The sequence below is a fragment of the Paramormyrops kingsleyae genome, chromosome 19 (assembly GCF_048594095.1).
Source record: "Paramormyrops kingsleyae isolate MSU_618 chromosome 19, PKINGS_0.4, whole genome shotgun sequence".
NCBI lineage: Eukaryota > Metazoa > Chordata > Actinopteri > Osteoglossiformes > Mormyridae > Paramormyrops > Paramormyrops kingsleyae.
This window is the reverse complement of record NC_132815.1, coordinates 11,549,582-11,565,355: the sequence shown is the minus strand read 5'-3', so window position 1 is coordinate 11,565,355 and position 15,774 is coordinate 11,549,582. Positions and strand designations below refer to the sequence as shown.

General features: G+C 51.3%; 1 protein-coding gene across 4 annotated transcripts in view; it reads left to right on the top strand.

The window, feature by feature from the left end:
- utrn (utrophin) overlaps positions 1-15,774 on the top strand; it is a 113,293-nt gene that overhangs the window by 43,866 nt on the left and 53,653 nt on the right. For 3 of the 4 annotated variants that reach the window (XM_072702684.1, XM_072702685.1, XM_072702683.1), the window contains exons 39-53: positions 20-154; positions 511-786; positions 1,620-1,792; positions 2,720-2,870; positions 2,950-3,125; positions 3,840-3,975; positions 4,301-4,450; positions 4,646-4,792; positions 4,880-4,981; positions 5,101-5,191; positions 5,405-5,589; positions 6,730-6,847; positions 7,017-7,222; positions 8,078-8,229; positions 8,754-8,943. In XM_072702684.1, coding sequence (XP_072558785.1) covers positions 20-154; positions 511-786; positions 1,620-1,792; positions 2,720-2,870; positions 2,950-3,125; positions 3,840-3,975; positions 4,301-4,450; positions 4,646-4,792; positions 4,880-4,981; positions 5,101-5,191; positions 5,405-5,589; positions 6,730-6,847; positions 7,017-7,222; positions 8,078-8,229; positions 8,754-8,943 — 2,388 coding nt within the window. The remainder of the gene's footprint in view (positions 1-19; positions 155-510; positions 787-1,619; positions 1,793-2,719; positions 2,871-2,949; positions 3,126-3,839; positions 3,976-4,300; positions 4,451-4,645; positions 4,793-4,879; positions 4,982-5,100; positions 5,192-5,404; positions 5,590-6,729; positions 6,848-7,016; positions 7,223-8,077; positions 8,230-8,753; positions 8,944-15,774) is intronic. The other variant, XM_072702686.1, reaches the window with a different exon arrangement.

The window sequence follows — 15,774 nt, the reverse complement described above, 5'->3', positions numbered from 1 at the left end:
GATGCCCCACCCCCCACAGATGGACGAGGAGAAGGTACGGGTGGAGGAGGTACTGCGGAGCGGTGAGCTGATCCTCCTGCAGATGACCGGGGATGGCAAGGACGAGCTGCGCAGACGGCTGCTCCGGCTGCAGACGCGCTACACCGGCCTGCAGGTGAGAGTCACTGACAGTCAAATGAGCTCTGTGGAATGTTCTGGTACATGTTCCCCATGGAGATCAGACCATGTGGTTGCGCTGCTTTAAGAGAGGACATTTCCTCAAGGACCTGTAGAACGTCCACATCGTTGAGGTAGAACATTTGCCTGTAGGACGTACCTCACTGTGTCAGCCTGTAAGGGGCAGTAACGTATATGGAGAACATGTAATGTAACTTACTTTATACTAGGAGAATTTTGTGCCACGTTAATGGTAGGGAGTCCCAGTTGTTTTCATTTGATGGTTCCCAGTTTAAAAAGGCTTAAAGTCTTTAGAATCCTTACATAGATGTTCTGTGTACTTTGATCTTCCAGGAGCTGCGTGCAGTGAGAGAGCGCCAGGCTGGCCCGGTGTCGCAGCAGGTGACCCTCAGCTGGATGGAGCGCCCCCTGGAGACTCCTCCGAGGCGGAGGGCCGAGGACACGATGGACAGCGAGCTGCAGAGGGGCCCCTCCCTCCTGCCCTCCGACTACCTTCTGGACGTCAACAAGGCTCTGCTGGCTATGGCTGACATCGAGTTGCTGCTCAACTCCTCGGAGCTCAGTAGCGGGCTTTACGAGGACTTCTCCTCCCAGGAGGACGCGCTCAAGGTTGGCCTACATGCTTTTTTATCTATTTATTTTTTACCTGAGTGGTTAGATGGTGTAGTTGTCTTTGCTTCTGTGCTGTGAGTGTGAGGGAACCTTAACTGCCGACAGCAACCTGGCTTCTCGCTTGCTGGTCAGAAGATGGGTTTGGTTCCCGTGGTGGAGCAGTGGCAGAGAGGGTTGGCCAGCTTGCGTCCCTTTGGCTCCTCTTCACAGCCAAGATGGCCACCAAGAGTATGATGTGGGATAAGTCAGTACTGTAGAGAGAGAAGACACTGGTACTAATGGCAAAGTCTCGACGCTTCCCAGACTGGAGTGGGCTCCTCGTGGTGGGGATGGCACCTCTGTCTCGGCGATCTCTACAATCTCTGCTGGACTCTCCTCCACCTTTCCGCACCATCTGCGGCCTGTAAATGGGCTGAGCCTCTCAGTCACAGTTCCCGCTGTCCAGCCTGGGCGTAGACGACAGGGTGACGTCAAAGAACGGCAGGCGTTTGAATGGCTACGTGTACGCTGTAGCGGGGCAGTACCAGGCGGACGCTGTGACACTTACACACTCTGCTTTGCGTCTCCTACACCAGCTTTTAGAGCATTTTATACGCCGCTGAAATGTAGTCGATCCCAGCAGATCAATTTTCTGCCAGCGAAATGCCGCCCGGTAGCCAGACACTGTACCTTAGCAGTTTGGTGGACTTTTTAATGAGGAACTGGGGTGGGGGGGATTGGCTCTGTGAGATCTAGCTTATTGGCTCTGTGAGATCTAGCTTATACAGTGCATCCCTTATGGAAGGGATGCACTGTGTTGCCGATGGTAACGGGGTCACCCGGGGTCGCAGAGTGTGAAGGACAGCCTGGAGAAGCTGGAGGAGCAGGTGATGACACTGCACGAGCGACACCCTGACGCCGTCCAGGAGGCGTCCCGTGCAGACGTGCTGCACATCGGAGATGCACTGTCCCAGCTGAACGCCGAGTGGGACCGTGTCAACCGGATGTACGAGGACCGCAAAGGGTGAGGCCGCCCCGTTCATCGCACGTGGCCTGACTCCACTTTATTCCCTTTTTACAATTTTACAATAGACTTTATCAGTTTAATTTCCTGAAAAAGGAGTTTTTATATACGGGTATAAGTGTGGCCATAATTTATGCAGAGATGCCTACCTTATAATTAGCCAATGATGTTTTGAATCATGAGTGACAGTGGAAGGTGTACTCTAGGGGCCAATCAGCTTTCAGCTGGGCCCTGTGGCCCCGCCCCTTTGTGCACCTCTGTATCTCACACAGATTTATTAGGTGGATGGCCCATATTTTACAGATTGACTTCTCCCGTGGTGGGAAGTATTGACTGCTAGAGGAGCAGTAAAATTTATCCCGCTGTTTTTGCCGTCGCCATAGTGTCCCAGGGGCGCAGAGTAGGTAAACGCTTTTTCAGGCGTCCGTTAATGACACTGGGGCTGGTGTTCGCATCCTGAGCTGTGAACGCTGTTCCCCAAATGCCTCAGCGATGCCTCAGGTCTCTGAGCATCTGGGTCCTCAAGAAGACCAGCGGCCCTCTCTGACCGTGGGTTTAGCGAACTCTGCATGTGTGAACCGCTGGGCCTCATGGCTCTGGTCTTACTGAGATCGATTACTTCTCAGGCTCATCAGAATTCATCTGCCTGCTGAGTTTAGGATTAAGTCTGAATTAGAATGTTCTATTAAAAACCCTTTCAGTCAAGTTAGTGCCAGTGTGATAATGTGTTGGTAGAAAGTATGTGTTCTTGTGCAGGAGAGTCATTCCAGATTGGAAATTTATCGCCTTTTCCATTTTTAATATGCTTGAAAAATGGGGTGAAAGCTTATAAAGAAATTAGTAATATTAGAAGCATTCGGAATTTTAATCCATCCAGTTGAAAACGTGAGGGTTTGTTGGTGAAACGGTGGGGGGTTCTGTGCGCAGGAACTTCGACCGCGCCGTGGAAGAGTGGCACCAATTTCACTGCGACCTCAACGACCTGAGCCAGTGGCTGAGTGAGGCGGAGCGGGCCCTGGCCGACTCCTGGGGCCCCGATGGTGCCCTGGACCTGGAGAAGGCCCGGGCGCAGCAGGAGGTGAGGGCGCCCCCTGTCTGCGTCAGGCTGCTCTTGCGTGCGGCTAGACCGCCTCTCGTGATCCTGTGTTTCTGAGCAGGACCTGGAAGAGGGTCTCCGCAGCCACAAGCCCGTGCTCACCCAGCTGACCAGGACGGGCGAGGCCATCGTGGAGCAGGTCACAACCCCTGACAGCAGCCTTCTGGAGGAGAAGCTGGAGGGCCTCACCAGGAGATGGAGCGCCATCCAGAGGGAGGTGCAGGAGCGGCACCACAGGTGAGCCTCGTGACTGGGGTGTGTTTAAGGGTGGTGTCCACCCAGTGTTTATGGATTCCCAGGACCGGAAGGCTGAACAAGAAGCTGGTTTGTCCACATTCTACTGTGACCGCTGTTTCTCGTTATGAAAAGCTGAATAAACCAGTGTGCCAAGTCACTAAACATTAATGATGATCATGATGATGATTACACCCATTTTCCATACTGTTCCATACTTTTCATACTAGGATTTATTTGCGGCTGCTCCTATCCAGTGGTCTTTACGCTGTGGAGACTAAGTCCTCTGCAGGCTTTTGCCTGAGCATTGCAGAAACGTTCATTTGGGTATTCATGTCTTATGGATAGAAATTTAAACTTTATTCATGCAAAGCAGGAAGTTCTAGACTATAAATTATACCTAGTAATATTCTACAGAGTTTGTGTGCTTTGACTACATACTGCTGATTTATCAATATAAAAGTATTCCCTTAATCTTGATTTAAGTAAAATACTATAAATTGACATTCTCCTTAGTTTTCTAGTTTATCCTTAAATAATCCATTAAATATCCATTAAATAATAATTAAATCATTACCTTATTTCGCATTATAAATATTATGATTCTAAAGTGTGTTTTAATCTGACCTACTAGAGAGAGAATGCTGTGTGTGTGTGTGTGTGTGTGTGTGTGTGTGTGTGTGTGTGCCTCTATTACATATGTTACTGAATTACCAGGTTGGCCGGCGGGGACCCCCTGCTGGCAGACCTGAGCCAGCGCACTGAGGAGCTGAGGGTGTGGTTGGACCAGACGGGCTACGCCGTCCGCTCTCTGCCACCAGCTGCCAGCGACAAGAACCTGAAAGAACTTAAGGTGAGGAACTCCAACTCTTGTTCCTCACCGGGACGATCACCTGCCCAACACCCTCTGCTGTTCCCCAGAGAGAAGGCCGATATGACAAATGGGCCAATGTACATATGGCCACGCCCCCTTTATATCCCATAATGCACTTTGCACATTGCAGCAGCAGACAGTACATAACAGCTGGCTAATATAGTTCTCCTAGGACCCAAAGATTCTCAGGTGAAATTTTTGAGGGTTCAGCAGATTTTCAGCTGGCTGTTTACTAGCACGCCTAGCATTTAGCAGCATGAAGCGCCTTTCGGATGAGCCAGTGTGGCGGTGCCTGCCCCCGCAGACCCTGGCGGAGGAGCTGGACGCCCGAAACGAGCAGCTGACCTGGCTGAATAAAAACGTGCCGCGCATCCTGGCCAGCCGGGACCTCAGTAGCCAGGAGAGAGAGCAGCACGTGTCCCGGCTGAGGGCCGTCAACATGAACTGGAGCCATGTATGAATCAAGCAAACGCTTTTGTCTGTCTTTTTCGTTTTAGTGCAGGCGTGTCAGTGGGGATTGAAGTTAGCCTTTCAACAGCACGTAACGTTCATGGTGCTGTCAGCCTGTAGAGTGGCTGAACATTTTATCGAGTCGTTCCTGAAACATCCGGGTCTTGTGTCGATTTGAAGATCCTGTCTCTCGGTCTAGGTGACGACGGAGCTTCTGGACAAAGTGGGTGAGGTGGAGTCTGAGCTGCAGGGTCACGCCCTCTTCCAGGACAAAATGAACCGTTTGACCAGCTCGATGCTGGTCATGCAAGAGACCCTCAGCCTGAGAGGTCCGGAAGAGAGCCAGGTGAAACCCTCGCTGAAGTGTGACATCATAAGTCTGTTTCTGGAAGGTGGGCCTTGGTGTTTACTTATGTCGGTGGGGTTCCCCCAGCTGCTGGAGAGCTCCATGAAGGAGCACAGACGAGACCTGGAGGACCTCCTCTCCAGGTCCATCCAGCTCCAGAAGCGACAGCAGTTGCTTCCTCAGGAGAAGGTGATTACACTGCCTCTGACTTAATCTGCGGAAGACTGAACATCTGGCGATAAGATGTAATACAAAGCATGTTTATGAAGCGGTTCTTTTCATTGTGTGTGTGTGTTGTGTGTCCGCAGAGCAAGGTGGAGCAGCTGGCAGCTGATTGGAAGGTGCTGGAGATGAGGGTCCGGGAGATGCCGAAGCAGGTAGCTGAGCAACCCCTCTCAGGTAATCCACAGAGCAAGCAGAGAACCAGAAGTTCATCAAAGAAATCAGATGAACCATCAGTGTATCATATTATGTACGTTCTATCTCTTGTTAGCCTACACAGCGCTGGATGATCCAGCTGTGGAGGGGTTGATCTTTGGCAGGGTTTGGTGGGACGGCCCATGAGATACATTTACCCTGGTGACCTTTGTAAGCCTGACTATCTTTTGGCAGCGGTGGCGATGACCAGTCAGCAACACTTGGCTCCCCAAAGCGCTGAGCGCGTGGCCCCCGCCGACCTCAACGAGCGAGCCACCGAGCTGGCCAGTTGGCTGCTGCTCATAGACCAGACACTGAAGTGCAACCTTGCAACCGTGGGAGATGTGCAGGATATCCAGACTATTGTCATGCACCTTGAGGTACAGCCTGACCCGACCCAACCCGACTGAAGACTGTCAACTAACTTTCTGGGGTTGAATAACTGATCTAATGACTGTGCCCATGGTGTCCAGCACAGGTGGAAAATACAGGTAGAGAAAGTACAAATCCAGACCAAAGTGTTTTTTAAGCAACCAACTGCCTATAAAGAGTCTGTCACAGAGGTTGAAACAAAATCTTGGTCTGGATTTGTGCTTTGTGGACTCTAAGGGCGCTTTTCCACCGCACAAAGTACGGTACTTTCGGTACTTTCGCTTTTCCATTGACTTCCGGTCGAGTACCAGTACCGAAAGTTCCAGTACCAAAACTGCCAAACCAGCTGGGGTACTTCTTTGGTACTTTGGGGTGGGACTTACAAACGTATTTGCTGTCGATTGGTTATGCAAATAGCCTGCCGCTGAAACACAAAATACAACCGCCATCTTTTGAAACACACAGCAAACAGCGAGAAACACAATAAAAAGCAGTAGAAACAAAAATATAAAAAAGTAAAGTGGAAGGATGAGCAAATGAGGAAACACAGGCTTTAATCACCATATGGTCGGATGAACAGATCCAGTCGGATTTGGATGGCACAACTCGAAATAAAGTATTTGACATAACAGCAAGCCGCTTGTAAGAATTGGGGCACAAGCGAAACCCCCAACAATGCCGCTTGAAAATCAAAAAACTTAAGCAGGACTACAGGAAAGTGAAGGATCATAATAACATGTTTGAATTCAGCAAAATAAATACCGTGCAGTGCTTTGTGATGATGTCAGTCTGGGGTGATGTCATTTGGCGCTGGTACCAGCTTTTACGCCAGTGGAAAACCGACACAAAAGAAGTACCATACTTTTGGTATTTTATGGAAGTACCGAAAGTACGGTACCTGGTGCGGTGGAAAAGCACCCTAACTTAAACCAATGTGGTCCAAGCGGCCCAAACCTAATGCTGACATGGCTCCCTGTAAATATAGGAGGCCTCAAATCAGGGTTTTGAGATGAATTGCATCAACTTCAGCTTCAGGCAGGTTTTCCTAAACCACAAGAGCCTTTCCTGATTTGTTACATGACTTGGCCTGAGTTATGCTGGCCTTTATGGCTTTATTAAGTGTCTTACACAAAGACCTGTGTCAGCAGGAGACGAAGGACGACCTGGAGCAGAGACACCCTCAGCTGGAGGACATCTTTACCCTGGCCCAGAATATCAAGAACAAAACTTCCAACCTGGATATCCGCACATCCATCACAGAGAAGTGTTAGTGGACTGGGTGGTTCTGGGAGATACTGCTCATGTCTTTGCTGTATTTCAGTGATCTGCCCCATTTGCCTGTACTTTAAGATGAAATACTGGGCATAAAATTTAAAGACTGTCTTGAAAAGTGCAGTTATGGCCAGTTTCTGACCAGGCCTGCCTGTTTTCCCAGTGGAGAAGGTGCGCAGCCAATGGGATAGCACGCAGCATGGCGTGGAGGCCCGCCTCCAGCAGCTGAATCAAATGATTGGTCATAGCAGCCAATGGGAGGAGCAGAGGAAAGAAGTGGAAGCCTTGATTAGACAGAACGAGGCTCGTCTGCAGAACCTGCTGCAGCCGTCCCGGGAATCCCTGACCAAACAGCTAAATGACAACAAGGTAAGAGAGGATTGTGGGTAGAGCCTCACTGTCACCCATACCTGGTCTTGGGGAATGCAAGAGGATCAGGCTGCAGTATGTGCACTCTCAGCCACGTGCACGCTCTGCCTCTGATGTCACGTGCACGCTCTGCCTCTGATGTCACGTGCACGCTCTGCCTCTGACGTCATGCTTTGTTTAGATGCATGTCTGACACCAAATACCAATACAAAAATGCTTTTGAAATTAGAAGTAATCAATTTATTTTCATATGCAAACACTTCATGTGTTTTAAATTGCTGTCTGGGTGCATTTGCTACTTTCCAGAAATGAAATCACTGAAGCTCTTTGCATGTCAGCTGCCGATCCCCCTTGCTCAGTGTGTTTTTGGTCATGGGGGGGGGGGGGGCGCTGTGTTTATCCCATTACCTCCCTCTGATGAGCCATAAAGCCCCCCCTCCATCATGGTTCTCTGCTATCACGTGCAGCCAGCCTTCTACGCTCGAGGGCATAGGGGCCGCATCTAAGTGTCATTCCTATTGCTTTTGTTAAAGAGGGATGTTGAAATGCACCCCCTCCCCCCCCTGCACCTGTAACAGTTTCTTGTTAGCGAAATTGAGTTATCCACATCTTATGAACCCCTGTGATGTTGATGCCGTACCATTGGTCGCCAGCAGAGGGAACTTAAGTGTCACTTTTATGCCATCTCTGGTTTTGTCATAAAGATAAAGATGATGATCCCTCAACATTTTTCCCAGTGCTCCATTTTTAAATATTATTGTAATCGGACCTAATAGGTTGTGAGGTTGTTTCAGAATAACCGTGGGAGGGACGTGGGGGAGCCCGTAAGTGGGGCTAAGATGTTGGGTCTCGCAGGCATTTCTGCAGGACCTGGGCGGCCAGACGGCCATGGTGTCCTTCAGCGAGCTGTCCTGCAGGCTTCTGCGCGATTACTCGGCGGACGATACCCGGAAGGTGAAGGAGATGCTGGATGCTCACAGCAAGGCGTGGAACGCCATACTCGGCAGGTACGAGGACCCTGGGGACTGGCTACATGCCTCACTGCCCGACATGGGTCTGTGTTCCAGGATTGGAACATCTGTCTTCTGCCATCAGGGCGCCTTACTGTGGAACTTAGACCTTAATTTTAGCCCTTAACTTAAGCCCTTAAATTTAGTCTTTAACATTAGTTTTTAACTATAAACGACAGGCCGCTTAACAGGAAGACACTATCCGGCTACCCGGCTCAGGCACGAGCTTGCTGGCCTACGTCTGATGGGTCACGGTTCTGGGGTGAATTGGCCTTTTCACTGACCTCTTACCGTGCGAATCGATTCAGTTTACTTACTGGGCCCTGTCTCTAGGAGGGCAGTGTCTGGCTCGGCAGGTTAAGCCTCTGTGCCTCTGATTGGAAGCTCGTTGATTTAAATCCCAGTCTCAGCAGAATAGTTGCACCTCCGCTGGGCCCTTGAATATGACTGGCTGGGGGACCTCCAGGACCGGGTTGAGAAACACTGGTTTAGGTGATGAATGTACTTGATGCTCCCACTAGGGCCAGTGACCAGCAGGTGGCGCTAGAGGGCGAGCTGAAGGACCTACAGGGCTCCCTCATGGAGCTGGAGAGCTTCCTGAAGTGGCTGCAGGAGGCGGAGACCACGGCCAATGTGCTGGCCGACGCGTCCCAGCGAGAGGACCTCTCACAGGACTCCGCCTCCATCAAAGAGCTGAGAGGCCAGCTGGAGGTTGGTCACTCCCTACGGGGGCGGGGCAAGCGGCTGCTGCACCCAAAGGCTACTGTTGATAGGCGGGTTTTAAATTTGCAATGTTTTGGGCAGGAACCCCCAAAATACATGCTAGCTTGTGGCTCCTTTTTTGCAGGGGCTGGGGGATGGGGGGTGGGGCTAGGGATGAAGATAGGGGTGGAGCTAGAGGTGAGGTTGGGGGTGGGGCTACCCGTGCTTCCTGTGCTTCAAACAGTTGGATTTGACTCCAGATTCCATGGCCCCCCTGATGGTCCCCCCCCCCCCAGAACGATTCCATGCTCTCAAAATAGTACCTATTTCCCTGAAACGTGAACACGCCAAGCTTGCGCCTTGGATAACCACAATCGGTTCCTGTAACTTACCGTTCTCTGAGTCGATGCTCGGACGCCATGTGCGCGTGAGATATTTGGTATCTAAAATGTATCTCTGTGCATCTCCTCTCCTGTCAGGGGGAGCCGTGACATTATATATGCTGGTTTGTCTATCGCCGCTTGCCAACACAAAGAGCCTGCTCCTCAGAACAGCAAATCATGTGGCATAAACTGAGCGCATGCAGCTCACAGACAGTGTCAAGAGGTTCAGTTCCTGCAGGGCTAAGCATTAAAATAGCTAAGATGCTTGATCTAAGCAGTTTTGAATGTGCTGTGATTGTTGGAGGCGGAATTGGTGCTTCCGGCATATCGAAAACGGTCACCTTTCTGGGATTCCCGCATGTTAAGAGGTCAGAGGAGAACGGTCAGACTCGTTAATGGTGACGGGAAGGGGACAACTGCGGACAGAAGAGCTCATTAGGAGCTTGGTGTGTGGAAAGGCATCTTCTTCAATGCTGGACTCGGCCACCCTGAGCGGTTCTGGCAGGTACTGTTTAGAACTACTTAATTGCACATAATTAAAGTGACCTTTGAAGGTACTCTTGTCTGGAGAGTTCATGCATTCTGAGCCACCAGTGTAACATGGGACGTGTTTTGTTCGGCACCGTTTGAGAGGAGTGCGGAGCGGTGTGGTCTGTGTTGATCTACTCCCCCCCCCCCCCCCCTCCCCCGGATGTCCTGCTCTTTTGGGAATGGCAGAATGACGACAGGCCCCCGTGTCGCTGACGCCTGCCCGGTGGACCGTGTGCGCTCCTCTTTTCTGTCTGATGGGCTGCATTCCCTTTTGGGGTGCTGGCGTGTGATTGATTGTCTGCGGTCTGTGCTGGAGGGGGGTCAGCGACGCACTGGTGGGAGGGATTCTGCTCATACCCCTGTTTTGATTTATGTGTTGATTTTTCTCCGTACTGACCATACTGAAAGCCAGCAGGTGGCCTGAGGCACGGCCCAATCCCGCCCGCCCGACCCGGCCCCAGACTTCGCCCCCTGCTGGATACTTTGTGTGTCAGAGGGCTCCCTATTGGCCCAGGTCTCCTTTGGGGTCAGTGGGCTCCTGCCCCTGTTGGTGATGTTTGCTTCGACACTCCAATGGCTGCATAAGATCACAGGGCAGTTATATAAGAATCTGCTTAGTGTGTGTGGGGGGGGGGGAGAGGCGATTTTTGTGGCAAGTTGGATATTAACACCCATCTGCATGTAACCACGTTCTGCTCAAAATGGGGGGGAGGGGCAAGACTGGGGAAATTCTTCAAAGTGAGAGCGATAATAAGTTGGCCAGCATCCTTCTGGGATGGGATTATTCGGAACAGGCTGTGTAATGAAGCCCCAATAATGTGATGCGGTAAACAGGGGGGCCGGCGGCGTCTGTGCCCCTCCCCTCCGCACAGACATGGAGCGATGCCCCGGGGGGGGGGGGGGGTCATTATAGGAGGCATGGTGAGCATCCATCCATGTCCCTCCAGGTCTCTCACTTAAAGTCCAGCTCCCCTTCATCTCGTTTTTTTCTCCCTATCTCCTGCTCCATCTTTCTCACCTTTTTTCTGTTGTTTGCCATGCTCCCTTTCTCTCTCTGTGTGGTGCTCTCTCTCTCTCTCTCTCTCTCTCTCTGTCTATCTTTCTCTCCTGCTCCATCCTTTTCTAATTTTTCTCCCTTGTTCTCTGTTGTTGTGCTCTCTCTCTCTCTCTGTTTGGTGTATTCTTTCCCTGTTATTCGTTCGTGCTCTCTCTCTCTCTCTCTCTCTCTCTCTCTCTCTCTCCCTCTCTCCCCTTCTCCCTCTTAAGTCGTGTCAGTCTGAGTAAGCCTGGGAATCGGTGCGGTACAGTGTGTTAGCTCTTTCTCTCTCTGCTGTGGTGCCAGGGGTGGGGTGGGGTGGGGGGCAGCGATGCCGTCCCGGAGCTGGAGCCCAGAGAGCTGCCGCCGGGGCGGGGGGACGCTGTGATGCGCCTCGTTCCCTCTGCCCTGCTAGCCAGCGCGCTAAAACCGCGTAGTCGCTCGTGTTTGACCTGCTCCGCTGTCCTGCGGGATGACCTCGCCGACCTGACGCCGTCTGCTGTGACCTCTGACCTCTGACCGGGCAAAGGAAAGCCAGGTGCTGGGAGGAGCATCGACAGCTCCTGCGATTGTAGCCGTGCACGTGTGTTTGTGTGTGCGTGCTTGGCCGTCTGCGTGAGTGTGTGTGTGTGTGAGAGAGGGCGTGATCGCACGGCCCTGGCAGAGGAGGGGCATGCGTAGAAGCGTGCTCGGAGAGGTGGGCGGGGGGTGGACCACGCACACGCCACGAGGATAAGGCCGACACCCTCCCGTTTACCATGCAAATTCTCCGCAACATCCAAAAGTCGGGCAAACTGTGCATGATGGCCGTGGTGCGGACCTCCCTCCAGAAGGTGGTGGTCTTTTTGCACAGACTGCAGAGGATGGCAGTCTCGTCCCCCCGCTACCAGAAGCTGTACAAGGTTAGTGCCCACGTGCAGTTGCTCTGTTGCCGGGGGGGGGGGGGGGGTTACGCCAGGTCTAGGTCGTCCCTAATGGGAATCCCAGTGCGCTGTGCTGCTCGCTCTGTTTCTTTGCGTACTTCATATCCAAACGGTTTAATCTCATTTGTAAGTGGTTGATTCCGCTGCCGTAGTGATTTCTATAAATGGTTCTATTTTTTGGAACGCCGTCCGCGAATCCAGCCGGTGTGATGAGTCAGGGTTCCGTCAGGGTTCCGTCAGGGTAATCCGCAAAGTTCAGTTTTCTGTCTCTTTTATAAATCTTTTCCCTGGTTATAGTTTTCCCTCAGATGTCAGGTGAGTAGCGACGCGTGGGATTCGTATCACTGCTGACAGAGGCAAAGTGGCAGGGGCTGTACTGTACGACGGCTTGTGTCTCTCCGTGAGTGGGGGTCTTGCTACGTGTTAGTGACTGGAGGGATGGGGGGGGGGGATCTCTGTCTGTGTCCGCGGCAGGGTGCCACTTCGCTGGGTGCAGGGCCGGTAACTGCAAAAATGTGTAGCTATAGTGATGCTTTGGGGTTTTTCTGTTGGACCTTGGAGGGACTGAAGCACTGGTGCTGGGGTGTTTTGCTGGAACCCGGTCTGCTGACCGGCCGCCCCGTTTTACGGCTGGGATTAAGCGGCGTGTTTGCTTAACGAGCTGCTGGAGCAGCCAGTAACGCTGTGAAGGGAACAGCGCCGCTCTCCAAAGAGGCTCCGTATCCTTGGAACATAACGTAGTTATTCTTTTGCATTGACCTTGTCATACAACTTCATGGTTTTGACTGTTTGACATGTGGGAACTTTCCGGGAGGCACTGGTGGCTAAAGAAGTTCCTCTGTCGCCTCGAGCGCGTTCCCGCTCCCCTCATCCCAGCCCGGGCTCGGCCGCTCCGGGCCACGCTGAAAACCATCCGTACTTCCATCATCTCATTAAACTTTAATCTCCAAAAATGTCTTATTAGAGCAGAATGCAAAGAGGTATAAATTCCATTTGGGTTTCAGCTTTTTCTGACAATGGGGGAAATATCCAGGGAATGTATTTGTGTCCCGGCAGCAGTCGCTAAATTGGATTTTTATTTATTTCTTTAAAAGTCAGTTTTCAGCATTAGCTCTTCCCTGCTCCCCCTGGCCTCTCTAACTCCTGCCATCTCCCCTTGTCTTTCTCTCCCCACATTCACCTACTTCTTCTCTCTCCCTCTCCTTTGCCTTCTTTTACTCCTTCTGTCTCTCCTCTTCTTACTCGTCTCTCCCCCTCTCCCCTGCCTTCTCTCACTCCTTCTGCCTCCCCATATCTCTCTCCCGCTCTCCTTTTGTACATGTCTTCTCGTTGCCACGCCGACATGCGGGGGGTGACATAGTGGGCTCTAAATTGATGATGTGTTTATATCGGAGTATTATGGGGGTTGGCGATACCTGGTGGGGCTGAGATTTCCTTCTCGGCCTGAAGAAGCGATTCCCACCGTCTTCTGTGAGGAGCTTTCAGAAGCTCCTGAGCTGCTCTCAAGTGCCTCTAGATGAAATCAGGGATAACGGCGGTTTTAATGTACGAGCGAATCTTAGGCTCCCCTACCCCCTCCCATTTCGGCTGTATGTGACTCCTCTGCACTGCACCTGTAGCTGGCTGCCTTTTTGGGGGTGGGGTTGGGTTGGGGGGGGTTGGCTGTGTGGTAAAGGCAGGACCATTTAACCCTCCAAGTCTTGGATCCCTCCCCCCTGTAATTGAATAATTATGCGTGTATCAGTCCGCTAATTAGTTTGTGAGGTTAACACCTGTCTGTCTTTCCTAAGGACTACGGATTCGCTGTCCGGTATCTGCGTCGACGCCCCCCTGGCTTAAGGATGGGTGCGGGTGTCTAGGTTGTTGCTCCCGGGACAAAATGCAGGAATGCCCCCCCCCCCCCACCCCCACGGGCAATTTAGACATAAAGCAAATCTTATGCGTATCTGCTGTCTTGTACAAAAATGATATGATGTATGACCCCTGTAGCTCACCAAGTAGAGCATTGCACAATGGTTGTGGGTTCAAATCCTAGGGGGCGCAGGCGAATAGTAACCCTTCCCTGTACTGTAAGTCACTTTGTCGGATAAATGTAAATGAAAGGGTGGCATATTTCCTGTCGCCTTTCTGGCTGCGTGGCTCCTCCCGCAGGTTAGCACACGCTGTGCACGTGTCGCCCAATTCGCCTTGTTAAATCATCTGTACCTCCAGCTGTTTTTGCGGTGGGGGGGGGCTGCCATGGTGGTTCTGACTGAAGGTTAGCAGTAGCTAGTAAGGAACCCCCCCCCCCCGGCAAGCTGTAGTCAGATATCTAGATTTCAGCGTGGCAGTAGGGGAGGGGATGGGCGGTCGGGGGGAACTTGACATGAATCCGTGTAAAAATAAAGTGCGTAATCTCCTCTGGGGACATGTTTAATTAAAAGGCGCCCGCTTCGGAGAGAAGCAGAACGGCAGAGAGCACGTGCCGGGAGATGTGGTAGGGGCCGGCAAGAGTGGCCCCCGGCTTCCTGGTTTTAAGGGGAACGGGGGCAGAAGGGGGCCCTTGAGTCCGGTCCCGGTCGGTGGCTGATTCTCACGGGGCCTAGATGCCATCTTGGCACTTTGATTAAATGGGATTCGGACTGTTGTACCACGGCTCCAGTTTGTTGTTTAAAATAAAAATATGAAGTATATGTGACAGGCTGGGCTAGCCATCGAGGCCCGAAGCTCACCCACAATATATAAATATGTCGGTTTCTTTGACTCTCCCTGATGTGAGCATTCTGAAATAACCCTCCCTGATTGTCTGTGATGGAGTAGATTTAGAACTTTGATGGGTTCCAGTCACTCTGAAACGGCAGACATGATCGGCAATAGGGCCCCGCACGGTGTGGCTCAGGTGTCATGTGCCTTTCCCGATATACCCGTCCGTGTAGCCGGATGGATCGACGGACCGATGGATCGCGATGCCCGTCTCTCATGGCTGATCTGTTTCTGCATCTGTGCTGCTGAGCCTAAGACTGGCTGGTTATATTCTCCTCTACGGTTCGGCTGCTTTTCTGTTACCAAAGCTGATTGTCCGCCAACAAGTCTGAGTCTAATGAGCCGAGCTTCAAAGTCTGTGTTAATAAGCTTTAAAGCAGGGCTTCTTTACCTCCACTCGTCTGATACCGTCTTCCATGTCTTCCGGTTCGGCTCTGGATTTCCATCTTTATGCATCAAACCTTATTTTGTTAAGCATTAAGCTCAACTGACGAGAATTCAGCCAAGTCATTTTAATTGCAGCTCGTGGGATCATTCGTACCAGCTCAAATTAATTTTAAAGTATTAAATTCTGTAGTAATTGGATATTTACCAAGTGTAGTAATAAATGCCATTACTATCATTGCATTGTCAGGATTGAAAGACTGCTTGGCAGCTTAGTTAATTTTTTTTTAATTATTAAATGGTTTCAAGAGCTATTTTATGAAATGTGAGGATTTAGTTCACCCACAAAGTGAAAATGTGTGTTTGGTGTCGCTTTACTAATTATTGATAGTTGTGTTTAAAAATAGGCTTGTTTTCCAGCTGGGTTCATGTTGGGTTGAGTCTGCGACGGTGCAGAGACGTAATTCTGCCTGATTTATAGCGTCCCACCGAGGCTGTCGCTCTCCCAGCCTGCTGCAGCGACCCCCCCCCCCCCCCCCCCCAGCATAAACGAATAATAACACATTTTAAAGGAAAAAGAAGAAACAAGCTTTATACGCACATTAGCATTCTGTGGTTTTTTTTTCTTTTGAGGACTCTCACCCATGTGCTGTGGAGTTTGGTGAGGATTGAGTCTTGGGGAGAAATGTCAGCCCCACCGCCCAGCTCACCTCGAATGTCGTGTGATCTCCGCTTTCTGGGCCGGGTTCTCCCTAGATGGGTCTCGCACTTCGGTCATGCTGGTCCAGGATCAGCTGGCTGTGGAAACTTCTTCTTTTTTTTTCCCCCCTCTCAAAATCAT